This window comes from Lissotriton vulgaris, chromosome 11 (assembly GCF_964263255.1).
Source record: "Lissotriton vulgaris chromosome 11, aLisVul1.2, whole genome shotgun sequence".
NCBI classification, from domain to species: Eukaryota; Metazoa; Chordata; class Amphibia; order Caudata; family Salamandridae; genus Lissotriton; species Lissotriton vulgaris.
In genome coordinates, this window is record NC_141699.1 from 560282367 (window position 1) to 560310228 (window position 27862).

General features: G+C 47.9%; 1 protein-coding gene across 9 annotated transcripts in view; it reads left to right on the plus strand.

Annotated features, from left to right (window-relative positions):
• The window catches only part of LETM2 (leucine zipper and EF-hand containing transmembrane protein 2), a 309166-nt gene that overhangs the window by 135900 nt on the left and 145404 nt on the right, over positions 1-27862 (plus strand). For all 9 annotated transcript variants that reach the window (XM_086943645.1, XM_086943644.1, XM_086943646.1 and 6 more), the window contains 2 exons: positions 9450-9593; positions 10873-11013. In XM_086943645.1, coding sequence (XP_086799771.1) covers positions 9450-9593; positions 10873-11013 — 285 coding nt within the window. The remainder of the gene's footprint in view (positions 1-9449; positions 9594-10872; positions 11014-27862) is intronic.

Genomic DNA, 27862 nt, shown 5'->3' on the forward strand with positions numbered 1-27862 from the left:
TACCATGTATCAGGCGGGCCATATGGCATTATATTTCATTTAGCGTAAAATAAGTGCAGAAGATTGTGCAAGTCAGGAAGAAAAACTTACAGCTCATTTCAATTACTGTGAGCCAAATAACTGAGTGGATCTATAGCATTCGATTACAGTAAGTTAAAGGTTCAAAGTAAAGCGAAGTGTTACAAAGACAACAGCCTTGAGTTTTGGTAATGAAACTCACGCCAAATATAATATCACGGCGTGTAGTATGTGTGGGCCCACAATCTTGCCTCTAAAGACGTGACTAAAAAATAGAACAAGCATTTGCAATGCAATAGGTCTCGCATTAGGAAAGTTTGAGCTACTGTTATTGTAAATGACAATGTTTGTATTTATGTGTTGGTTTTGAAAATAGCGAAATTAATAGCTTTGTCATTTACAATGCCAATAGCTATAACTTTCGCAAATGTGACACCTATAGCATTTGTAATGCAACATGTGTTGTATTTACGTGACTTAGATGTATTGATATTGCAAATAACAATGGCTTTTAATTTTTTTAAATAATGAATACTTAAATTAAAGTTATTGTAATTTATAACTGCAATAGCTTAAACTTTTGTGAATAACTTTTGTGAAGATTATGTTCATTGTATTTTATTGTGACGAAAATCCAAGAACAGACGTGAAATATTAACATCTTTTTGTGACATTTGTAATAAAGCTTGAAACATTGAGAGAACATATTTGAACCAGTTGTTGTTGAATGGTTGCACACATTGATGAGGTGGTGGCGCTGAGTAATGTTGTGGTGGCGACGAGTGATGCTGTGGCGTTCAGTGATGCTGTGGTAGCGCATAGTGATGTTGTGGTGCCCCTGAGTGATGCTGTGGTGTTCCTGAGGGATGCTGTGGTGATGCGATAGATAGATAGATAGTGAGTGCGATAGATAGAGTGAGTGCCATAGATAGACTGAGTGCGAGAGAGTGAGTGCGAGAGATAGATAGGGGGAGGGCGAGAGATAGATAGAGGGAAGGCGATAGATAGAGGGAGATAGATAGATAGAGTGAGGGCGACTGATAGATAGAGTGAGTGAGGGCGATAGATAGATAGATAGATAGATACATAGATAGATAGATAGAGTGAGGGCGATCGAAAGATAGACAGATAGAGTGTGGGCGATCGATAGATAGAGTGATGGCGATAGAGTGAGTGCGATAGACAGATAGAGTGAGGGCAATAGATAGACAGAGTGAGGGCGTTAGATAGAATGAGACGAAGGGATAAAGAAGAAAATGCAATGACACGGTGAACGAAGGAGAGAGGGGAGCATGTAAACGGGTCTAAAGGGACGTTAGATAAAGAGACAGAGAACAACAGAAGTGAGTGGAAGGCAGAATGTTGAGAGGAGGAGAGAAAATAAGAGAAATATGAGGTGTTAGTGGGAGAAGAAGGGAGGGGACAGCAAGGCAGAAAGAAGGAAAGAGGAATAAAAATGGAGCACGAGGAGGCTGGAGAGAAATTGTAAAAGGGAATGAAAAGACATAAAAATAACAAGCTGCAAGTTTCCAAACATTAGAAAGAACACAAAGCAACCAGTCACATTTTATTTAACAGTGGTAGTTGCGCTGGACAATTTTTTTAACTGCGTGTACTTGAAGGTTTGCGCTTATAAATTGGCTTGACCTAAAAAGAGGAGGAGGATGTAAAAACGCGGAGAGCGAGGAAGAAGTGGAGGTAAATGAGGAATAGGAGGAGAAGGGGAAGCAAAGAGACATGATGAAGATATGTAGAAAAATGGAGCAATACAAGTGATAGTTGAGAAAGCAGGGCAGTGAGATGAAGGGGAGAACCGAGATTAGTGCAGAGATTATTGAGATTATTGTTAAACTGTGACATGGAGGCATTAGCAGTTAATAAAAAGAGAGCGCATTACAGGCCACAAACAGCTTTAAATTACTCTGCGTATTGCTAGGCGCGAGCAGGCAGGAGAGGTGTGTAGGGAACGAGATGGGGTGGCGGGGGTGTGAGGGAGAGGGCAGATGAAGGAACGGGGGAGAGAGGAACGGAAATGTATTGGTACGGAGGAGGGGGAGTATGGGGGAGGGAAAGAGAAGTTCGAGAAGAGAGGAAGTGGGGAGAGCGGGTCAGAAAATGAAGGTGCACAAAAGGCTGCGACTGTGTAACCCCACCCCCCTCGCCGTCCTCCCCACCAGCACTGAATCAAAGGCATTAGGGTAAATAACAGAGGCGGCGGGCCAGCGCTAAACTGCCAGGCTGTGCACTCCCTGGGGCAGCTGAATAAAGCAATTAGCAGCTCCCCTGGAAGCCACGCGGCTGATCATTGTCACGTGCATGCCTCAATATCGTTATCAGGTCAGAATGTCGGCAATGATGCTGATGTACATTGTGTGAGTACAGCTTATAAGGCGTTAAGGTTTCATTTCATTTTAACCTCATGCCATACTTGAAAGACGCAACAGTACTTTTGCTTAGGAAGTTTCAGTGAGATTTCCCAAAAACTTTATTTCATCAACCGGAATATATGAGGATTTCGGCCAGGCCGTCTTTGTAACTATATCACTGAGCCACTAGGTGTCAGTAGCGCTACAGTTTTCTTTACCAAACAGCGTGTAAATCTCTCCCGCGACTGCCAAAACACAGAGTGAAGAACCCAAAGTAAAAAATAAAACAAACGCTTAAAAAGAAGGGGCGAGGTATCACAAAGTACAATGTTAACTTGCAGGAGATTGATAGTTTGGGAAGAGCGCCATAAAGATTAAGCATACTAGAAACGATTCCGAAGTATGCCTATTCATATTGCTCTTTCAAGAAACGAAAAGCCTGCGAAGGTTTTTTTTTTCAGTTTTATAATGCGCGAACTCCTCCTTAAGATATGGAGATATTTACATAAGCGCCAGTTGCGTTAGACAGGTATACATTCATGTTTTGGTAGGCACGGGGAGTGATTTGCCCAGAATCACAGGATGTTGAGACGACGCCGAGACGCAAACCTGTTTCTCCAGTTCCAAAGTCGGCAGATCTGACTGTTACGCCACATTAGAGTGCATGTCCGCATCTATTCCGAGTGGAAATGTGGCTTAATGCCAGACGGGGCACCCACAAGCAGTGGCGCATTGTGTGCCTTAAGTATGATTTGGGTCATGTATGGAGTGGAGCTGGGGAAGGGGTCATTTAAGGAGGCTCAGAAATGGACTTGAGGTTGCAAAGATGCCCCTGACTAGCTTGTCAGCAGTGGTATGCGGTTAGAAACCTTTCAATTCCTTATACGCAGTGATCGGTGCGGCGTCCCCAGAGAAGACGAATGAGTTATTCGGGAAACCAACTCGGTTCAAATGAGATGCAAGTCCCCTGCTGGTGCAACAGCTGAGGATGCTTAGATAACATGTCAGAGCCCGTGCTTAGCAGCTCTGGAGAAAGATTGATCGTCTGTGCAGTTAGCTGTGAAGGAGGCCGAAGGGGAGGCAGGGAAGAGATCTTTAGGTAAGCAACGTTAACTCTCTTTCAGGCAGTCAGAGGTGGTATGGTAGGACTGGAGTGCTCTGGTGTCCATTGTCGCGCCCCAGTGCCGAATCGGTGGATATTATTATGAACAGATCTTCATGCAGACATGGAAAGATCAGCCTCGCTCCTCAGTGCGTAGGTATTGGCTAAAAATGCATTCCGAGGCGGGGGAGAGCTCTTTGAAATGTGAAGCTCTCCGCAAGGGGGGAGGAGAAGTGAGCGGATCCCTTTGAAACACGCACGGCCTCGTGGCCGTGAAAGAAGTGTGAACAAGCAACAAATGGCTTTTATGTGATGATGCGAGGCAGGCATATAGAAGCGCGTTCACGAGACCACATGCACTTTTGGAAATCCGCATTTTTCAGAGCTTAGTTTAGCTCTTAGTTTAGCTCCAATAGTCTTGTCCTATTCATTCCTTGCGGAATGGAATTGGACGAGACCTAAAAAACGGGTATTCAAAAACCCATTTTTGCATACCTGATGAGGACCGATGCAGTTGACACAAATTTGTGCCTAGGAAGGGTGCCTGTGAATGGAAGAGTACCGGCTTTTTTCTTCTGGTAGGCCTGATTCCATGTTTTACACTGACACTGCAGTGGATGGTATAATCAGTGCTACTGTTGACTAGTGGCATTCTACTTACAGGCCCTGCGTACATTATGTACCATATGCAAGGCTTATAGGTAAGTCAATATACCAATTCAAAATATGCATATTCAACCATTTTTAGAGTGGGAGCACAGGTGTTTTACCACTGGTTAGCAACTTTAAAGTGTACAGAGTTCTAACGGCAGCAAAAATATAGGGTCGATCAAAAGGCGAAAAATAAAGGGTTACCATGCATAAAAAAGGCGGATTTCCTACATTGTATGTCTAAATTTTTGTTACTGTGTTCTGTTCTGATACAAACATGTGAATTTTTGAAAGTTCCAATGCTGGAGAAGAAAAAAGTTACTTACCTGTATTTGTAGTTCTTCAGCTTTAGTATCTTTCATAGAATCACATGTGGCCCGTCCTCCTTTGCAAATAGAGGCGCATGTCAAGCATTTTCTTTGTATTTACACTCCGTTCGTGTGTAAAGAAATCTGAGGCATGAGGGTCTTTGAGAGGGCTGAGACAAGGAGCAATCTCACTTCATTGGCTGAAGTTTGTGCCTTTTACCAAAAGGTGAATGTTCTAATAAAGAGGCAATGATTGACCCTAGCCAGCCAGGCAGTGTCTTGTACTACTATGTTAAGATTACACAGGAACTCCCACTAAGACGATGGGGAATGATTAAAGCGTGCGAGTCTATGAAAGATACCAACGCTGTATCAATCAATCAATCAATCATAGACATTTATAGAGCGCTCTACTTACCCGGAGGGTCTCAAGGCGCTAGGGGGCAGGGGGGTGCTGCTACTGCTCGAACAGCCAGGTCTTGAGCTTCTTCCTGAAGGCGAGGTGGTCTTGGGTCAGGCGCAGGTCGGTCGGGAGGGAGTTCCAGGTCTTTGCGGCCAGGTAGGAGAAGGTCCTTCCTCCTGTCGTCGCTCTTCGGATGCGGGGGACGGCGGCGAGGGCGTGACTGGCTGATCGGAGGTGACGTTTGGGAGCGTAGAAGTTGATGCGGTTGTTGAGGTAGCTCGGGCCTTGATCGTGCAGGGCTTTGTGTGTGTGGGTGAGGAGACGGAAGGTGATTCTCTTGTTGACCGGGAGCCAGTGCAGGTCTCTCAGGTGTCCGGAGATGTGGCTGTGTCGGGGACGTCGAGGATGAGTCTGGCTGAGGCGTTCTGGATCCGTTGGAGTCTCTTCTGGAGCTTGGCGGTGGTTCCGGCGTAGAGGGCGTTGCCGTAGTCCAGTCGGCTGGTGATGAGGGTCTGGGTGACCGTCTTCCTGGTCTCGGTGGGGATCCACCGGAAGATCTTACGTAGCATGCGCAGGATGTTGAAGCATGACGAGGAGACGGCGTTGACTTGTTTGGTCATGGAGAGGGAGGAGTCCAGGATGAAGCCCAGGTTGCGTGCGTGTTCTGCCGGTTTGGGTGCGGTGCCCAGGGCGGGGGGCCACCAGGAGTCGTCCCAGGCCGAGGGCGAGGTTCCCAGGATGAGGACTTCCGTCTTGTCCGAGTTCAGCTTCAGGCGGCTGGTCGACATCCACTCGGCTACCTCTTTCATCCCTTCGTGAAGGTTGGCTCTGGCGGCGGCGGGGTCGTTGGTCAGGGAGAGGATCAGCTGGGTGTCGTCGGCGTAGGAGATGATGTTCAGGTTGTGTTGGCGTGCGATGGCCGCGAGGGGGCTCATGTAGACGTTGAAGAGGGTTGGGCTCAGCGAGGATCCTTGGGGTACGCCGCAGATGACTTCGGTGGCCTCTGACTTGTACGGTGGTAGGCGGACTCTCTGTGTCCTTCCGTCGAGGAAGGAGGTGATCCATTCCAGTGCCTTCTCCTGGATTCCGACGATGTTGAGGCGCTGCGCTAGGGTGCGGTGGCATACGGTGTCGAAGGCCGCGGAGAGGTCTAGGAGGATGAGAGCCGCTGTTTCTCCGTTGTCCATCAGGGCTCGAATGTCATCGGTGGCAGCGATGAGGGCGGTCTCGGTGCTGTGGTTGGCCCGGAAGCCAGACTGTGAGGGGTCGAGGGATCCATTTGTCTCGAGGAAGGCGGCTAGCTGCTTGTTGACGGTCTTCTCGATGACTTTGGCCGGAAACGGGAGCAGCGAGATGGGGCGGTAGTTCTTGAGTTCGGTGGGGTCCGCTGTTGGTTTCTTGAGTAGAGCGCTGAGTTCGGCGTGCTTCCAGCTCTCCGGGAAGGTGGCGGTGGTGAAGGAGGTGTTGATGATGTCCCGCAGGTGGGGTGCGATGACAGCGTCGGCCTTGTTGAAGATGTGGTGAGGGCAGGGGTCGGTCGGAGATCCGGAGTGGATGGAGTTCATCATGCGGACGGTGTCTTCGGTCCTGATCGGGGTCCAGGCGCGGAGGGTGGTGGTGGGGGGCGTTGGTTCGGTCGTGACGGTCGTGGCGTTCGTCGGTTGGGTGCTGAAGCTGTTGTGTATGTCCGCGATCTTGTTGTGGAAGTAGGAGGTGAGGGAGTTGCAGAGTTCTTGCGATGGGGTGATGTCGTTGTTTCCGGCGTTGGGGTTGGAGAGCTCTTTCACGATGTTGAAGAGTTCCTTGCTGTTGTGTGCATTGTTGTCCAGCCGGTCCTTGAATGCAGTTTTCTTGGTGGCGCGGATCAGTTGGTGGTGCTTCCGGGTGGCGAGCTTGAGGGTGGTCATGTTGTCTGGTGTTGGCTCCCTTCTCCAGGCTTTCTCGAGGGTTCGGCAGTTCTTCTTAGAGCTCTTGAGTTCGTCGGTGAACCATGGGGCCTTCTTGCTGCCGGGTCTGCTGGGCGGGGTCCTCAGTGGGGCGAGTTCGTCCGCGCAGTTGCTGATCCACTTCGTGAGGTTGTCGGCGGCCTGGCTGGGGTTCGCTGAGCTGGCGGGAGGGTGCTGGCTCAAGGAAGCGGCGAGCTGATCGGCTGTGATCTTGTTCCAGCTTCTACGGGCAACCTGTTGCTGGTGGTGGTGGATCGTCGTTCTTTTGAAGGTGAAGTGTACGCAGCTGTGGTCCGTCCAGTGGAGTCCGGTGGCGTGGGTGAAGGCGATGTCTTTGCTGGATGAGAAGACGGCGTCGAGTGTGTGTCCGGCGAGGTTTGTGGGGGTGGACACCATCTGCTTGAGTCCGAGGTTGTCGAGCAGGGTGGAGGTGTTGCGGTCGTTGTTGTTCTCCAGGTGGAAGTTGAGGTCCCCCAGGAGGATGTAGTCAGCGGAGCGGAGGGCATGCGGGCTGACGAAGTCGGCGATGTCCTCGCTTAATTGGGTGCGTGGCCCCGGGGGTCGGTAGATCAGGGTGCCTCTGAGGGTGGTCTTCGGGTCGGTGTGGATCTGGAAGTGTAGGTGTTCGGCGGTGGTCAGGATGTCGTCGGTGTTGGTCGTGATGCGGATGGTGTCCCTGTGGATGATGGCGATGCCTCCTCCCATCTGGTTGGCGGTGCGGTCCCTCCGGGTGATCTTGTAACCCTCTGGGATAGCGATGGCGATGTCGGGCGCTGAAGAGGCGTTCATCCAGGTCTCCGTGAGGAAGGCAACGTCAGGGGCTGTGGTGTCAATGAGGTTCCAGAGTTCGATGGCGTGTCTGTGGACGGAGCGGGTGTTGAGCAGGATGCACTTGAGGTGGTTGCTGCTGTTGGTCGGCTTGGCAGGTGCGAGTGCGGGGCAGGTCCGGATGCAGGTGAACTTGCAGGCGGTGCTGCAGAAGGGTCCGTGGGTGTGCCTCGGGGTGGCTCGGTAGCATCCCGGGAATCGGCCGTCGTTGAGTGCGTTGAGGGTGGCGGCGTCGTAGGTCCGGCGGGTCGGCTTGCTTCGGCGGGGACCAGGGGTTCTGGCGCTGGGCGCGGTCCAGGCGCGGACGGGCGCAGACGGGCTTACCTTTGGCGCGCCTTCGGCGCACAATCGGCGCTCCCGCTGCGCGTGACCGCTGTGCTTTCGCACGGTCGCCATATATGGCGAAGTGCGAGGGAGGGCGGGGCAGCTGGGAGGCGGGAGCGGGGAGGGTACAGAAAGGAAAAAGGGGGCGTGGTCAGCGGCGGTGGCGGGAAGCGGGAGGCGGGTGGGGAGGAGACGGGGGCGGGACAGGCAAGAATTACAACAAAGAACAGTGAATACCAAAAAAATACAAACAGTGCAGAGGGGCTACGTGCTACGGGGGCAGAACAGGCAAACAGGCAGGAATATCAACAAAAACAGCAGAAACAATAGAATAAACTACAACAGTGCAGAAGGGCAACGCCGTGGAAGACCACGCCGCTCGGTGTCAGAGGGCGTGGTCACGCGGCGGCGGCCGGGGCAGCGAGGCAGGCAGGCGGGGGGCACACGCAGCAGCTGGTGGCCGTGCGGCGCGGGGGGTGTCATAAACTAGGTCACACTCACCTGCGTCGCACGGTCGCCATATATGGCCAAGTGCGAGGGAGGGCGGGGCAGCTGGGAGGCGGAGCGGGGAGGGTACAGAAAGGAAAAAGGGGGCGTGGTCAGCGGCGGTGGCGGGAAGCGGGAGGCGGGTGGGGAGGAGACGGGGGCGAGACAGGCAAGAATTACAACAAAGAACAGTGAATACCAAAAAAATACAAACAGTGCAGAGGGGCTACGTGCTACGGGGGCAGAACAGGCAAACAGGCAGGAATATCAACAAAAACAGCAGAAACAATAGAATAAACTACAACAGTGCAGAAGGGCAACGCCGTGGAAGACCACGCCGCTCGGTGTCAGGGGGCGTGGTGACGCGGCGGCGGCCGGGGCAGCGAGGCAGGCAGGCGGGGGGCACACGCAGCAGCTGGTGGCCGTGCGGCGCTGGGGGTGTCCTAAACTAGGTCACTGTAGAACTGCAATTACAGGTAAATTACTTATTTTCTTCTGTTTGCACTAACTGTATATGAATATGATCCCAATATTTCCATTTTATTTGCATTTTTTAAAGCTTCTAGACCGATACACAAAGGCATCTAAGAGTACATATCAGACTACTCCTGTATTATTGTTTCCTGTAACCCTAAATGCTTTTGTATACCAGCCCCTTTGTTTCTTACCGTATTTATCATATGAGTAAAACTTGCCGGTCTAGGCATCATCAAATAGCTTTTTGAGGTAATGTAGAGGCAGCTTGAGGCCTGTTGCAGGGACTGATGATAATAACTGTGTGTCTTCCAGAGGTTTTTAAATGCTTGTGTAACTGTATCACCACTGCGACATTGTCATTCCTGGGATATGAATAGAAATTGGTCCTGTTTATGCTGGTGCATTCGGGCATTGACAACTCGATTATTTTTTGCAATTGGAATTCTTATGCTTCGCGAATATTTAGTTGGTGATGTCAGATATTGTGGCTTTTAAACTGTAAAAGATGCTGATTATTTGGAATTTTGGTTTTATCCACAGCTGATGAGGACTTGTGCTGATCTCTTCCGACTTCTCCCATTTACTGTCTTCATCATTGTGCCTTTCATGGAGTTTCTGTTGCCTGTATTCTTGAAGCTTTTCCCAGAAATGCTGCCATCAACATTTGAGACCGAATCCAAGAAGGTTTGCATTTATAGTCTACAAATGGACCTTTGATAACCCTTTTTAAAGACTGCAGCTTTTAGCAGCTCCTATGTCACATTCCTTGTTCCGAGTTATTTTCACCTTTCAAAGACCTGTAGTTAGTTAGCTGCCTTGATTTGAAGAAGTGCACATTTTGTAAATAATAAAACACTGTGGAAATGCCATGTATTATTTAGGTATCCGTTCTCCAGGCACATCTCATTGCTGTGTGGTATTCCCTATGTAAATGAGACCTTCCCCACTTCGACCACCAGCGTATGCTACACTGTTGGCAGTACCAGGGGCAGAAAGGATAATGCAAGAAAAAAGGAAACCTGTTACTGGTCTTCTTTTGAGAGGTGTTTCAGGGTGGAGCTTGGTGACTTTCTAATAAATATATATATGGGTTGATTTTCTTCATCAGGACACTGAGGTTTGAGATTATTTGCAATACCCTTTTAATATATATGTGAAGCTCATCTTCCCCGATAATAAATGCTTACTGTCAACAGTTGGTGTAATTCTGTCTGAGCTTAGAAAGCTATATTTGAAGTGCAATGTAAAATACACATTTTAAACAGGTAAATCAAGAACAATTTCAAACTGAAAGTCAACTTCAGAATATTGCACATCCCATTTCTCCTATCCTAAAGTGCAGATATACACTCGTAATCCCACCTCCCTCACAAAGTAATGATTCCTTTTTACAGCTAAAGACCATATATTATTGGAGAAAAAACACATAGTGTGAGCCTGTAAGGAGAGCTTAGCTTTCATTAAGTATTCTTAGTAGATTATCTTGAACACTGATCACCGTCTGGGAGGCAGTAGTTCGATATCCTATTAAGGCTACTTCTGCTGTCCGAGATATCCAGGATTAAGGATATCATAACTCAGTGAATATTACCTTCCTGAAACTCACCATCTGTATGATGCTTTAAGATGCCATTGTTAAGATATATATATATATATATATATATATATATATATATATATATATATATATATATATATATATATCTTGGCAATAGCATCTTAGAGCATCATACAGATGAAAACATGTCTTATTCCTACTACTATCCTGGACTGCTCTCCGCTGCCTTTTGGCTAGGTTCACAGTACAAGTTTACGCTTTAATTGATAATAAATAAAAGGATATGCTACCTCAATGTATTATATGTAGGACTGTTTGAGGCACAGTCTAATTTACTAGGAATGCCTATGTAACATTGGGTTAAGTGACATAACATCTGTTGCTTTCTTTCCTTCCAACACCAAGGAAGAAAAGATTAAGAAGAAGCTGGGAGCGAAGCTGGAGCTGGCAAAATTTCTACAAGAAACCATTTCTGAGATGGCTAGAAGAAACAAAGCAGAAACTGGCGATGCCACGACTGGGCAGTTCTCCTCTTACGTTCAGCAGGTGATGCGCATGCCTTTGTCCTGAACTGTTACTTTGACTGTTAGCCTAAGCCTTGGTTAGTTAGGCGCTTAAAACTAACTAACCTTACTTTTGGTGACAGATCTTGCACCCCTATGCTTCACATAGACGAAGTTTGATTAGAAATATGCACACCAAAAATGTACTAAGAGAATGTAGTTCTTTTTAACGTGGATTGATTTGCTCACAGCCTAGTCAGTATAAGCTCTGCTTTCACTTATACATATAGAAACGCAAGCATATTTCCATTCCCTCGTATGTAAAGCTTTGATCAAATAATAAAGGACCCGGAGAAAAATGTATTAAGTAGAAGTGTAAAAGAAATTAGTAGGAAGTGTATCTCTTACAGATTGACTTTGATTTTCTTACATTTAGCTTCTAGTTCCTTTCTCTGCATTGAGTGGAGAAACCTCTCTGATTCTTTGTGTTCCGAAACAGACTGACGTTTCTCTATGATCATTCCAATTGTTGCTGGGAACATTCAGGATTTGTTTTAGTTTTCTTTGAGTGCTTTCTTGAATCTGTTGCTGGCTGGACATCCCTAAAGAAATGGCCTAGAGATTAGTGAAATTAGAGACGTCCTTTTTTCCGACTGGCCTGTAAAGCCCACTAAAAACTTCTGATGGATGTTCATAGCTGCTAAGGTTTCAGATTGCTATGTGTGACATTTTCACAATTACAGTGCAATTATGAGTGACATTTCAACGACTATGAGTGACACTTTCATTTTAACAAAATCAAGCAATGAAGACTAGGGTAACTTATAAATAATGGTAATTACACCCATTTGAGCAACAAAAAACTCTAAGAAGATCTTAAAACTGGTGCACAGTGCCAGAAGTTGAAGGGCACTTATCTGTAAATGTGCTAGGCGCTCTGCTTCCAAGTGCCTCGCATCACACTGCTTATGGAGACCTTTAGCCCTCCATGGGTTCTGGGGCACTCTGTCTGTCCAATCATGACTCTCTCTATAACTGCCAAGTTTTCAGTTTGCTTATGTGTGGCATTTCCATGATTTCAGTGGACTTAGGAGTGCCATTCTACGGCCAAATCGTTGACACTTTGAATGACCATTATCTTCTATGGTGCTCATTACAATAAATGGCTTGCATAGTTAAAGTGCTTTCACAGTCGCAGAAGCAGGGGATGTCATAGCACCCTAAATAGACAATTCACTATGCCCTACCGCGCCAAGCAGGATTCAATTATTTCTCTCTCCTTAAACACATATAGACATGACATCTGAAGGAAGACTGAATTAACCAAGTGAGGTTTCACATATTTCTCACTGATTACTTGAACTTGCATTTATCTTTCATTTGAGGTGTGCGCTTCAGATATGTAAAGGTGAAACACCAACGAAAATACATACAGAATAATATAGTGCTGTTTAACCACGTCTTTGCCCAAAGCTCTGAGACTGCCAGCATTGCTGCTGGCCCCGGGACTGGGACGGCTGAGGCTGAGACAGTAGATAAGTGGTCACGTGCTGGGGGCACTGGGGTGCATTATAGTTTCTCTGTGCTGCCCTTGAGGGTCATGCCACACTGCAGGCTGTTGTCTAGTGCTGCTGCCAGGCTCCGGTGAAGTCACGGTACCTGCAATGACAGCTGAAGGCACACTGGCTCTCCCAATGCTGGTTGTTATCCGATTAGGTTATGGCAGCAGAGTTTTTTCTTTCAGGTTTTAAATTAAATCAAGTATTTTCTTCTTGTGTAATATCATTACTTTTCAAAATTAAACTTGTCCTCATCGACTACATGACCTCAGCTTTGACACTTCGCATTATTTGGTTTGTGTGATGCTACTCGTTGGATTTGCACACTTTGATTTTTTTCTTCAGCAAATTAGTTTCTCGTCTTTTACGGGGTTGGGAGGGAGGTGACATGTACTTTTATCTTCTTCCTGTTGCCTTGTCTACTCCTCCACTGTTGAACACTTGTATGCTTGCTACCCACCCCAACCAAACGCCTTTTGTTTTCTTGTTTGTCAGCTAAATTCCAAAGTAGCTCTTAGCTTCTACTTTGCTGCTCTAAATTCTGCCCTCGTGTTTTGGGCATTCGGGATTCTGTGGGTTTTTTTAGTTCTGGATTCTTGACCTAAATCCGGAAATGCTTCCTCCTTCAGTTGCACAGCCACCTTGTTCCACGCTTTACTTGTTGGCAGTTTCACCCAGAAATTATTTTAAATTGGTATTACACTGTTGTAGTTCAGCAGTGTTCAAATCTCGCTTTGTGGTTTGCCTGGCTGTTTCTTTTGAACTTTGATGTATTAAAATGTCTTTCAGTATGAGTCGCTGGGCTATCAGCTTGTCGAGTTCATACCTTGCGAGGAGACACAAAACCTCTTAGTTTGTCAAATAAGGTCCTCCTGGAAGTGTTGTTCTGAATTTTTCTTTTAGTAGATCATGAGGTAGAATATGTTCCAGAGTGTTAGAAACCGGGTCTCTAGTTGAGAAAGGTTTGCACCCTGTCCAAGTACGGACCGACAATCCTAGGCAGGGTGAATGTAGTACATGCTAAGTTTACCTGTGCTCCTTTTCAGGTAGCTAGGCTCAGAGCAGTCAAGCTATACTAAAGAAGCAATGTGTAAAGTATTTGTGCACACACAGGAACACAGTGGAAACACCACATACGTACTCCACATCTGTTTAGAAAAATAGTCAATATTTATCTGATTAAAACAAGACTAGAACACCAGAAGTCCCAAATACACAAATCCAGATATGGCTTCTTCAATATATATATATATATATTTTGTAATTTGTTTTTATTGTTAATAAAAGTGAACAATGGACATTTTCAAGGCTTACTTTGTACTCATCAATCGTACACAGTTAATATGAAATACATAGCGGCCAGTTTCTTGAATACGAGGAAGCAACATTATTACAACAGTGATATCTATACGTCACAAGTCCTCTCCTCCGAGATTAACCCAACCTCCCTCTCCATCATTCCGAATCAGTATTACTTTCCATCTGAGGTGGTTCACAGACATACCCTCTGTATTCATTCCAGGCTCCCCAAATCTTCCCCCATTTTCTCGGACATTTCCGGTTTAGATATACCGCCTTTTCGGCAATCATCGAGGAGTCCATATCCGCACTCTAGTCTCTGAGCGCCGGTGACACGGGGGATCCCCAGGCCTTGGCCACATTTCGTTTAGCATACACAATACCCAGCGTTGCCCTGTCCTGCATCGAGTTGCTTAAATCCTTAGGCTCCCAAACGTTTAACAGACAACGACGCGGCTCTGGGAGCAGCGAAACATTAACCACTTGAGATATTGTTCGCATGACCTTGGACCAGTATTCAGCAATCAATGGGCAATCCCACATAGTGTGGTAGAACGTCCCCGCCTCCCCGCATCCTCTCAAACAGTACTGGTGTGTGGACCTCCCTATCTTATGTAGTGTGACCCTCGTGTAGTAGACTTGGTGCAGGACTTTTAATTGTATCAGTCTAAGCCTGAACAATACAGCAACCTCTTGAGGCGAGGAAAGCACGGTCTGCCAGTCCGATTCGTCAAAATCACCTAGTTCTGCAGTCCAGGCGGTTTTAAGTCTGGCCATGGGGTCAGGCATATTGTTAATTAACTTACGGTAGACCAGTGAGGTCGCCTTGCTAAGCATGTGTTCCGTAAGCAATCTATCCTCTAAAGGAGTGGAATCTGGTAGTTTACCTTCAGTCGGCAGCACTGCCCTAAGGGCATGACTGATTTGCAAGTAGCGGAATCGTTCTGTTTCCGCCAAAGTGAATTGGGCCACTAGTTGATCAAAAGGGAGGATTTTACCCCTCCTATAAAGGTCTCCAATCGTCGAAATACCTATATGATCCCAGGCCTCAAATCCCTTACTATTACAGAGACGGCCGAGGCGACGCGATACCCAAAGTGGCATCATCTACGTGATCGTATTCAGACACTTGAGACGAGCCGATGCCTCGTGCCAAAGCTTCACCGTGTGAGCCGTCGGGCCCTGCAGGGCCGTCACACCTCGAGGATCATAAAGCGCGGCCATCACTCCTTCGGTCCCTAGGTCATATCTATCTGCCTTGAACGCGGGCTCCATCTGTGGGGCGTGGAGCCAGTGATTTATGATCTTTAGTTGAGATGCCCAATAGTACAACTGGACATCCGGGAGCGCAATGCCTCCGTCAAACCATCCTCTTACTAACTTTTGTCGGGCAATGCGTGCCGGTTTGTCCCCCCATAGTAGTCCAGAAACTAGTGCGTTTATGGACTGAAAGTATTTGTGAGGCACGAGAAATGGAGTGTTTTCCAGGATATAGACCAATCGCAGCAATGTCATCATTTCAAATAACGGGAGCTTTTCCTAACAGATTTAGCGGTAGGGTATGCCAATGCCTCACATCCGTGCAAAACCGTTCAAGTGGTGGCTGCAAGTTGCGGTGATAAAAAATCTCCCGATTCGGTGTAACCCATACCCCCAGATATTTAAAGGGGCCGTCGGTGACCACGAGAGGGCAGTCGTTCAGGAGGATCGGTGGGGGGCCTTTGAGGACAAATAATACCGACTTGGACCAATTGATAGTATAACCAGAGGCCCTCCCAAAAATCTTACAGATATCAAGAAGAACCATGAGAGAGCGCCTGGGGAAAGTCAAGTAGAGGAGAATATCATCAGCATACAGCGATATGCGGTCCTCCCAGGATTCAGTCCAGTGGAGACCTTTTATCATTGGGTCCCACCGTATCCAGGCTGCCAATGGTTCCAGAATCAGTGCAAAAAGCAGAGGCGACAGGGGGCACCCCTGACGCGTACCGCGGCTTAGCCCAAAGTCCCTGGAGATATGGCCGTTGGCCACTACATGCGCAAGTGGATTTGTGTACAGGAGTATAATCCAAGCACAAAACTTTGGCCCAAAGCCTAGATGACGTAATACCGCAAATAAATACGGCCATTCGACCATGTCAAAGGTCATTCGCGCATCTAAGGACAAAATCACAGCCGGTTCTGACAAAACTGGTATCTGCGCCATCACTGCATGAACTCTTCTCAAATTAAGAGCAGTGCTCCTGTTGGACATGAATCCGGATTGATCCGGATGCACCAGAGCCTCCAAGTGCGGGGTCAGTCGCACGGCGATCATTTTCGCCAGTATTTTCGCCTCTGCATTCAGCAGTGAAATAGGACGGTATGATGTACATTCGTCCGGGAGTTTACCAGGTTTTGGTATAGCTATAATCGTAGCCGTGCGTTGATCTCGAGGCAGTTCCCCCTTGACCAAACTGTCTTCAAACATTTGTAGCAGATGTGGGGCCACTTGATCAGAAACGCTCTTGTAAAATTCTATGGGGACCCCATTTGGCCCCGCAGCCTTACCTGATTGCAAGGAGTGAATAGCACCCACAACCTCCTCCTTAGTGAAGTCTGACTCTAGAAGTGCAGCGTCAAAGTCCGCGAAAGAGGGCATTTGGATACCTTTAATATAGGTTTGCGCCTCCGCAGAGGACATATCTGAGGAAGAAGTGTAAACTGTTTCATAGTAATTGGCCAAAGTGTCGACTATATCCGCGGGGAAAGTGTACAGTACGCCCTCCGGGGAGCGAAGTTGTGCTATCGCCCTCCGGGCCTTGTCCTTCTTATCTAGCCACGCCAGTAGTCTTCCTGCCTTATCCCCAACCTCGTATATGATATGTTAGGTGTGCAGCAGACGTTGTCTGACCTGCACTCTCTGATATTCAGCTAATTCTGCCTGTTTAAGACGTAATTGACGCTTAAGCTCCTCAGTGGGATCGCGATCATGGTCGGTCTGTAAAACTTCCAGGTCAAATTCTAGCGTCACCAGTTCTTCCTGCATAGTCTGCCTGTGACCTGCTATGGAGGCTATCGCCTGGCCCCTTATCACTGTTTTAAACGCCTCCCAAAGGACCCCAGGTGAGTCCACGGAGGCAACATTTTCTTGGAAGTAACACTTTGTGGCCATAACTAGGTCCTTTCTGACTTTGGGAACCTGCAAGTGATGGGGCGAGATCGGGAAGATGCGTCTCCGAGCTCTTACATGAGAGGAGTACACCATGGTGATAGGGGAGTGATCCGAAATGCCCCTAGGGCCTATCTTTACATCCAGTATGTGCGGCAAACTGTCTGCAGAGACAAAAAAGTGGTCAAATGTGATAGACTATTATGTACCCCAGAATAAAAGGTGTAACCTCGCTCCCCGGGGTGTTTGAACCTCCATCCGTCTGTAGGACCCATAGCCTCTACATAGCCTGTCAGCCTCGCCTTATGCATTCCTGTCGGCCTGCTAGGGTGACGGTCAAGACCCTCATCAAGGACCGCATTGAAATCGCCGCCCAGTATAAGCTCGCCCTCTGGTAGTGTCAGTAGAAATGCACTAAAGGCGGGGAGAGCAACTGAGTGCAGGGCAGGTGGAATGTTCACTTATATCACATTGAATCTCCGACCTTCCCTTGAGCAGGAGATGGCCGCAAATTGTCCTAGCGCATCCTTCCACACCTGATGTACTATCACGGGGAATCGCTTACGCAGCAGGATTCCCAACCCCCTGGAGCCAGGGGAGAACTCAGAATGCACCACCATCGTATATCCCCATCGATCCAGAGCCTTACATGTCGAACCTACTAAATGCGTTTCCTGGAGCAGTACCAGTACTGGGGCTGCCCTGCGCACATTTTGCAACACCAAGCCCCTCTTTATTTTGTCCCCCAAACCACGTACATTCCAGGCTTCTTCAATATTAAATGTAGTTCTACCACATAGAAACACAATATCTCTAGCTGGGGCTATATACGACATGCTTGACGGAGTCGAATCTCAAAGTTCAGGGTCAGAACGTGATGGAGCGCGGATCGGCTACAGAGTCGTACAGACCTCAGTCACAGTAGCTTTGAAACGGTGACAAAACAAAGACGTTGCGACTCGCCAGGCAGTTGAGCCATCCCTGAGGCTGGTGCGGCGTCGGTTTCTTGCTATTGGTGCAGGTTGTTGGCACGTCATGGCATGCTTTGCAAGTCACAGTTGTTGCATTGAGCTTCAGTGAAGGCAGCAGCACAGTTTCGAAGAGCAGCACTGGCTCTGAAGTCACGCTCAAAGTTGATGGTCTGGCTACTTCTTGTTTAGCACAGCAAACTCACTTCCAAGGGACCAGGAACTGGATTTGGCAGCTCTTGGCGGAGTAGGGCCCTCAGCAGGAAAGTCCAGGCGCTGCAGGTGAAATCTTTGATGACCCTGAGACTTCCAATAGAAGGCAAGCTTAACTCAAGTCCTTGTAGAACCTTAGAAAGCAGGATGCAGAGCGCAAAGTCCAGTCCTCCCACTCCCGACAGAAACAGCAGGCAGCAAATCAAGCAGCAAAGTAGCAGTCCCGCCTGGCTGCTCTTCTTCTTGGTAGAATGTCCTCAGTCCAGAGTGTTCTGAGTTTGGGGTGTCAGAGGTCCAGTACTTATACCCATTTCAGTCTTTGAGGTAGGGAGACTTTATAGTGCTCAAGACCATGCCCTACCTGGCCCTGGCTCCAGGCACACTATAGGGGGGTAAGCATCTCTTTGTGTGGGGACAGGCACAGCCATATCCAGGTGCAAGTGCCAGTTCCTCCCACCACTCTAGCTCAGGAAGACCCATCATCCTTGTGATGGACCATCATGATATGCAGGGCACACCTCAGCTCCCTTTGTGTGTGACGGTCTAAAGTGAATTCACAAATCCCAATGGTCATCCAACCCAGATGTGTATTCTCGGGGCAGGCAGAGGCACAGTATGGTTAAAGTAAGAAAATACCAACTTTTTAAAAGTGGCATTTTAAGGCCTGCAATTTAAAAACAAACTTCATGAGATGTTGTTGAGTCCAGAGACACCAAACTCACATTTTCTATCTGTTCTCAATTGGAAGATACCATTGTAAAATGGTACAAGTTAGCTTCAATGCTAACTGACGGGAGGGATTGGCCTTGCTGTAGTGTAAAATGTTTTTATGGGACATGTAAAACTTAAAACCACATGTCCTACCTTTTAAATATACAGCACCCTGCCCATGGGGCTACCTAGGGCCTATCTTAGGGGTGCCTTACATGTAGTAAAAGGGAAGATTTAGGGCCTGACAAGTAGGTGTACTTGTTTATGTACTTGCCAGGTTGACATGACAGTCCAAACCTGCATACACAGCCTCTTCAGTGGCAGGCCCGAGGCCTGTTTCCAGGACTACTCATGTGGGTGGCACAAATCCACTAGTATCATTTGACTTACAGACCCTGGGCACACACAGTGTGCTGTACTGGGACTTATTAATACGTCGAATAGGCCAATCATGGAGAAACAAAATGCAATTACATTTTAGACACAGAGCACTCGCACTTTAGCCCTAGTCAGCAGGGGTAAAGTGCCCAGAGTCCTAACACCAGCAAAAACGAAGTTCAGCACACAGCCAAAAATAGAACCCAGAAGCAAAAAGACAGGACACCACTCCAAAATATGTCCGGTCTAATAAAGAGGGTGCAACTTCATCACTCTCACTTATTGTTCTCTTTGGATTTAAACAATCGGAGATTTTCCTCTTGTTGTTCTGTAGTGGTGTTTGAAAATCTGAAATGCAGGAGCAGGCATTTCTCTTTTTGCAATCAGCACTTAGATAAAGCATTGCTAGGAGAGTTTAGTAGTTCGTCTTCTACAAATGGCCCATACTACTTCTACCAGAGGCAATGTGTCATTCGTTGCTTCAGATAATCGTGTTTGCAGTGTGGGCACAGGGGCTACTCACTTGCATTCGTCAGTACCAGGGCAAATGGTTAACTTGGTCACACTTTTGTTGAGATCATCTTATCTTGTGCCTGTTCCTTGGTCTACTCCTTGTTCAGTCTGCTTGCATATTTGTTCCCACTACTGGGGATTAGGAAAGTCCTATTAAGGAGAGTATATGTTAGGTACTCAGTATTTAAGGGCCCCATATTTAAAGGGTTGTTTGCAAATAAGCATGTGCAAATTGTTCAAAGTCTATGTTGCAAACTGCATTCATTTTTGCGATGTGACTAATCAGTTTAATTGCAAAATGGATATTCGCATGAAGTTGCCAAACTACAGGTCATTTGTATAAAAATCGGAATTTGCGATTACCATATAGTAAATTTCCTATGTAATAGGTAATGAAAAATTTCCTAGCTAACGTAACGAAAAGTTTCAATTCTATTAAGGACTCGGAGGCGAGGATTATGCCTTCTTTCTTCACTTTATTGGTACATAGCAGCAAGAAGGGATAACGCAAGACTACATTTATCATGATCCAAAGGGAAAAGGTAGTCGAAAAAAACAATGTTATTAACCAATCAGAATCAAGTAACAATGTCCAATCACTGTCATCCAGCAGCTCTATAGCCTCTCGCCAGTGTCCTTTCCTCCTCTTTCGAAGCGTAAAGACAGCCCCAAACTTGCTCTTCAGGCGTCCTGTTTGTTGGAATCCGAACCTGAAAAGATCAGAGAGGAGTTACCGGAGGTACTACCCCATCACCCTACAAGAAAAACATGAGGTTAGTACTGACACATGAACATCAACCATCAATAATGGTAAGTCAACGTAAACTGATACTTACTACTGTACCGGGAGGGGACTCCTCCAAGAGCAAATGGGCGGGATAATCCTCGCCTCCGAGTCCTTAATAGAATTTAAACTTTCCGTTACTTTAGCTAGGAAATTTCTCATTCTATGTCAGGACTGGAGGCAAAGATTATGCTTGTTCAAAGCTTGCCCACGACTAGATGAGCCATATCAAGAATGGGCTTGAAGTAGAACCTCTTAAAGGTGGAGTCAGAAGACCAGTCAGCTGCATTGAGTATATCTTCCAGGCGGGCACCCAAGCCGAACGCTTTGGAAGCCATGGTACCTTTTGCCGAGTGCGGCCCAAACTGACTTAGACTGATGCCTTCTTCCTGCCTCACCCACCTAACCCATCTGGCGATGGTAGGAGGAGAGACTGCCTTGAAGGGCTTACGCAGAGCAATCAGCAATTGCCTTTCCCCTTGGAGGACGAAGCTCCTCCGTCATCTCCTCACACAGAGTTTTAGGGGAATCCGGGAATTCCGGGTAGGATATGACCCTAGTGTGGCACTTAGTGAGTCTGAGCAAAGTGAAAGTAACCCCGTTAGTAGTGAAAACCCGACCAGTAATGTCCAGGGCACGGACATCTGACACCCTTCTACAGGATACCAGACACAAGAGCATTGCTAACTTATCAGACAACTCCTTCCTGGACAGGAACCTATTCGGTTGCCAGGATAGGAAAAGGTTCAGAATCAAATTAACATCCCACAACGCGGAATAGCGCGGTTCTGGAGGTAAAGAAAGTCAAATACCCTGTAACAGTCTACAAACTGTTGGATACTCCCCAATCGGGGAGCCATTAACTGGAACGTGACCAGAGGAAATGGCTGATCTGAAGGTATTAATCGACTGATAGGCCACACCATTCGAAGCCAAATGGGCCAAACATTCACCACATGGACCACGTCCCCGACCAAGGGATCGACACCCCGTCGCACACATCAACGGGACCATCTGCCCCAAGCGGATCTGTATTTCTTGACGGTTCTGTCCGCCCAAGCCTTAGAGATGAGGATTTCAGCTTCTCTCGAAAGGACAGGGGTTCGCTATCTGCCCCTGAAATCCTCCACGCCATGAGAGACAATGAGCTCATCACTACCAGTGGATGAGGATCTCCGTTCGGGTCTGTCAGAAGAGTAGGAAACCGGGGGAGTAGGATTGGAAAATCCCAAGAAAGTTCCAGAAGAAACGGAAACCACACTTGAGACCTCCAGAGCGGAGTGACTAGGACCATGTCTGCAGCCTGTCTGCGGACTTGAGCAGTTGTCCGCATGATCATTTCGAAGGGGGAAAAGCATACCCCCGTTCCACGCTCTAGTCCAGGAGAAATGCGTCCGTGGTCACCGCTAGAGGGTCCGGCCTTCAACTGCAAAATCTCGGGAGCTGGTGGTCCAGCCTGGAGGCAAAGAGGTTGATCGTGCAAGGCCCCCACAGGTCGTGGAGGGACGCAAAGACCTCCTGATCCAGTTTCCACAGACTGGAGTCCCTGAAGTGGCGGGAATGATAATCTGCCGTCACATTGTCTCGACCCAGCAGATACTCCGCCGTCACCGAGACCTGACTGTCCAGGCAATACTGCCAGAAGCTCGCCGCAGGATCTGAGAGAGCCTTCGACCTAGTGCCTCCCAGGTGATTTATGTAACGGACTGCTGATACGTTGTTCATTTTTAAGAGGACACAAGGCTGCACCGAATCTTTCGTCCAACACCGTATGGCGAAAGAACCCGCCTGGAGTTCTAGACAGTTTATATGTAACCTCTGTTCTGCGGGAGACCACAATCCTCCCGTAGAAAGGCCACCGCAGCGTGCGCCCCAACCGAGTCTGCTGGCGTCTGACTCTATGACAAGGTCCGTAGCCGAGCCGAAGATCGCCCTGCCGTTCCAGGCATCCATATGCTCCAACCACCACAGGATGTCCGCCTTGGCTTCGGCAGACAAGTCCACCTTGTGCGAGAAAGGGTAGCCTTTCCGAAGAAAGTAAGCCTTGAGGCATTGGAGGGCCCGGTAGTGAAGAAGGCCTGGGAAAATGGCCTAATCGAGGCCGACAGAAGACCGACAACACGCTCCAGCTGCCGTAGGGAAACCTGTTGCTTGGACAGGAGGCGCCACAACTCGTGTCACTTTTCTGGTTGGGAGGCTGAGAGTGGAGGACACCGAGTCGATTACGAACCCCAAGAATGTAATCGATTGGGTTGGAAGTAACAACGATTTCTTCTTGTTGATTACAAAGCCAAGATCCTGCAGGAGAGTCACAGCCATCTGAAGCTGTCCGACAATTGACGGGGGCACGAGGACCTCAGAAGAAGATCGTCTAAATAAACAATCATCCTGACCCCCTGAGCTCTCAGGAATTCTACCGCCGGCTTGAGCACCTTGGCGCCGAAGAAAGCCCGAAAGGCAGAGCTGTGAACTCGAAAACCTGTTGCCACCAAGGGAACTGGAGGAAGCGGCGGTGGGGCGGAAAGTTCGGAATCACTAGGTAAGCGTCTGTGAGGTCCAAGCGGACCATCCAATCTGAAGGGCGAAGAACGTCCCGCAAGGTATTTTTAATCTCACATTCAAACATCACTCCACCATACAATGCACCACACATAGTTTCACCTAAAAGTGCTCCTACGTATCCTTTGCAAGTCGCAGCACGCCCCAAGCAGTACATGCTTGGGAAGCCCCAATGATGAAGCATGTCACCTAAGGGCAACCTCTGGTGAGTGAGGGGACTAAAGAAAATAATTTTCTTTTCCAAACAGGTATATCCAATTGGGAAAACCTGCTATTTTCTTTCTGACAGGCTAGTTTCTTACGATCCATTGACTCTAGGTCACAGTGCTAGCTAGTTTATCAGCCCAGACTACTTCAGTATGCTCCAGGTCGTCCTGTAATTTTTCAAGAAGCATCCTGTATATAATACCAATTCTGGTATTGCTTTTACATATAGTCTCTAAGAGTGGGATCCTTTCCAGTTTAATACTAGATGATTTTGACCTTAAGATTATATTAACTTGAATGAATTTAAAATAATCATTGTTAGATAAATTTAACTTTCTCTGTAAATTCGAAAAACTAGCATGCATATCATCGCCCAAAAAGTCCCCTGCTGTAATAATCCCCATACCTTCCCATTTTTTAGCGATATCGTCGTTGGCCTGCATGGGGAGCAATGAGGAATGCCACAAAGGGGTGTATCGGTTGAACTTGGGAATTGACGTATATTTAGAAACTCTCAACCAAACTTTCCATTCGCTAAAAATAACTTTAAATTTTACTCTTTTAAAATAACTTGCCTCTAATTGTGCAAGAGACCATTGGCTTTCCTCCCAATTGATAACTCATAGATAGAGGGTATTTCTAAGCCCCCTGCATTCTCAGTGGAAGGAATGAACTAAAGAGTGATGGCATTTGTTGAAGAAAGGCAGCCCAGAAATAGAGTAGCATGTTGGGAATTGCTAGGCCGCCTCTATGTTGTGTCAGCGATAGGTATTTCAGGGATCTCCTAACTTTACTGTATTGCCAAACAAACTTGGACATCTGAGATTCAAGAGCCTTAATGATATTATCCTCAATAATCAAAGGGATGGCCCGGAATAGATACAATACCCTGGGAAGTATGTTCATTTTAAGGAAGTTCCCCCTGCCGATCATTGACAAATGTAAGCTGTTGACTCAAGCTAGATCTTTTCTTATGGTGTTCATTAGTGGTTCGGAGTTAAGTTCAGAGATGATTTGTACATCTGGACTTATACATACCCCTAGATATACAGCTTTTTCTGCTTTTCTGGAATCGATGAAATCCATGTTATCGGTACACAGTATAATCGTTTTATCCTTATTGAGGGAATATCCAGAGGATTAGCCATATGTTTGTGTAATAGCCTCTATTTCTATAATTGCTTCAGCTGGGTTAGGTGTTCAAACTGCTACGTCATCAGCGTACGCAAATATTTTTGTTTCATATCGGCCGACCACCACAGGTTTAATTGCTTGGCTTTCTAGAAATTTCAAACTCAGGGGGTTAATATAGAGAGCGAACAAGATCGGGGAGCAAGCACAACCTTGCCTTTTTCCTCTTGAAATTTGAATTGCGCCAGATTCGCGACCCATTATTCGGAGCTTCGCTTTCGTATCTTGGTACATTACTCTTATTGACTTTAATAATAATAATAATAATACCGCGTTTTGTAGAGCGCGAACAGCTACCTCACGTGGAGGTGTCCCGGCGCTATCAGAATACGGTTGACCTGGGGGTGAGGCGTGATAGGATTAGCGGGGTAGAGTGAAGAGCCAGGTTTTTAGCAGCTTCCTGAAACAAGGTTCGGGGGGAGCTTGCTGGATTGCTGGTGGTAGGGTGTTCCAAAGTGTGGCAACATTTGCCGAAAATGTTCGAACACCTAATCGAGCCCTTTTTACTCGTGGGACAGCCAGTTGAACACGGCAGTTGGATCACAGCGTGCGAGCTTGGGAGTATCTTGGGAGCCGGGTGTTCAAGTATTCAGGGCAGGAACCAAACAGAGATCTGCCTGAGCGCTGCCTTTGACACCGTCTCGCACCCAATCCTTCTGCTGCGTCTAGAGGAAGCTGGGGTCACCGGTATCGCGCTCCAGTGGTTCCGGTCGTTCTTAACCAACCGGGCCTTTAGCGTGACCGTCCCACCTTACCAGTCCAAATTCCATCCGTTGAACCTGGGGGTCCCCCAAGGCTCCTTGCTGAGCCCTACACTGTTTAATGTGTATGTAAGGCCGCTAGCTGAGGTAGTCAGGCAATGGGGTATGACGATGGTGTCATACGCCGATGACACCCAGCTGGCGGTCACGATCAGCGGGGATGCCGAAGTCGATGCCCCCAGGTTTCAACAAGGACTGCGGGCGGTCGCCAGCTGGATGACGTCTAATTGTCTCCAGCTGAACACTAGTAAGACCGAGGTCATGGTTTTTGGCAGACAGCCGGATCTGTGGGGGGAGAGTTGGTGGCCTGGGGATCTGGGTCCTGTTCCCATCCCAGTCGCCGAGCTTAAGAACCTCGGGGTCTGGCTGGACCCTGCCCTTACGTTTGTGTGCCATACCAAACGCACGGCAGCATGCTGCTTTGGCATCCTGCGCGGGCTTCGTCCTGTGCTTAAGTTCTTCGATGCCCCCACCAGGCAACTCATGATCCAAGCCACTGTCATCTCCAGGCTGGATTATGCGAGTTCCCTGCTGGTTGGTCTGAATCAGGCAGAGATCGGGCGCTTACAAAGGATTCAGACGCCGCAGCCAGAGCGGTGGTAGGCCTCCCAAGATTCTGTCCTACCTCTAGTACCCTGCGGTCACTGCACTGGCTTCCGGTGGCCCAGCGGATCCAGTTTAAGGTCCTCTGCGTCGCTTATAAAATTTTGAAGGGGTCCCCAGCAACGATCCTTATGGCCCTCCTTGCGAATTACACCCCAGCGCGACTCCTAAGATCTGCGGACTTGGAACTGGCTGTTGTGCCGCGCTTCAAGCGGAGTAGAGCTGGAGGACGCTCGTTCCGAGTACGCGCGGCGGCCCTGTGGAACTCCCTGCCCCCGGCAATTCGCGCTATGAGAGATTTGCTTTCCTTTCGCCGCGCGGTGAAAACCTTTTTATTCCCTTAGTTGTTTTATATGTGTGTCTTTTGGTTTAGTTGTGTTGTGCAGCTGCCTTGTCGGGCGCCAGGACGCTCCTTAGCTGGAGCATCTGTGCGCCAAATAAAAACGCATACATAACATAACATAACAGATCTAAAGGCTAGCGGGAGCGCCTTAAATTTGATTCTGCTGGCGACTGGAAGCCAGTGCAGTGATCTTAAATGCGGAGAGACTGAGTGCTTGAAAGGAATTCGCAACAGCAGTCTCGCAGCCGCATTTTGGACCCCTTGAAGTTTTTGAGTCAGGTATATTGGTTGTCCCAGATAGAGTCCGTTGGCGTAATCCAGCCTTGATGTAACAGTGGCATGGATGACCGTTTTACGGCAGCTCTCCGGGAGGAGTCTTAGGATCTTACGGAAGTTCCTCAGCTTACTCAAGCAGCAGCCAGCTACTTGTTGAATATGCGCGGAGAAGGTCAGGCTGTCGTCCCACCTTACTCCGAGATTTTTGGCCGTGCGGCTGGGTAGGGGGGCTTGGCCCATCTCCGTAGGCCACCATAGTTCTGAGGGGGAGGGGGGCTTTTCCAAAGAAGATCACTTCGGTCTTGTTAGCATTTAGCTTAAGTTTATTAGTGTTCATCCAACAGGCTATATCCCGAAGACAGCCCCTAAAGTTTGAGAAGGATTCCTGCGACACCTCTGAGTACGGAAATACCAACTGGGTGTCATCGGCATAAGATATTGCCTTGACACCCCAGTTGGCAATCAGCGTAAAGAGAGGAGCGAGGTAGATGTTGAATAAGAGGGGGCTGAGTGCCGACCCTTGCAGGACGCCACAACTGAGGGCTATGGGTGCTGAAGAGACCGTCCCTAGTGCCACCTTCTGTGTTCTCTGAGACAGATATGATCGTATCCACCCCAGTTCTTTGTCGCAGATACCTGTCTCGGCCAGTCGCATCAAGAGCCTGGCGTGGTCAACCGTGTCGAAGGCGGCCGACAGATCCAGAAGTACCAGCATCGCTGATTCTCCTGCATCCATCGACCACCTTACTGACTCTGCTACCTCAATTAATGCTGTCTCCGTGCTAAAGCCGGGGCGAAAGCCTGACTGGGTCTCATGAAGTATTTTGTTAACTTCGATGAATTTACTCATCTGGCGTTGTATTACTTTTTCAAACATTTTTCCGGGGGCAGCTAGCAGCGAGATTGGGTGAAGATTACTGAGGTCTTCTGGATCCCCGTTAGGTTTTTTTTCCAGTGGGAGGAGAGTTGCATGTTTCCAGACGTCCGGGAATATACCCGAGGCAGTGGAAGAGTTCCAGATTTGTTGTAATATAGGGGCCACAAAATCTGCTATGGAGCCCCATAATTTGGCTGGGCATGGGTCGTCCGGAGAACCGGATTTGCATCGGGCAAGTTCTTGTCTCACCTCATTCAGAGGTATAGTCTTGAATTGAGTAAGGGTTTCGCTGGTCACTACTTTAATCGCTAGGTCTGATTTCATCGTTTTTGTTTCTGGCCTAAAGGATTCATAAACGTTTTTAATTTTTTGATCAAAGAATTCCGAGATGTTTTCACAAAGAGTGAGTGACGGGGGGACATCCCTCTCGATGCATTTGGGTTTAAAAAAGGACTGTACCACTTTAAAAATCTGTTTACTTGACTGTTCTGCCTGTTGA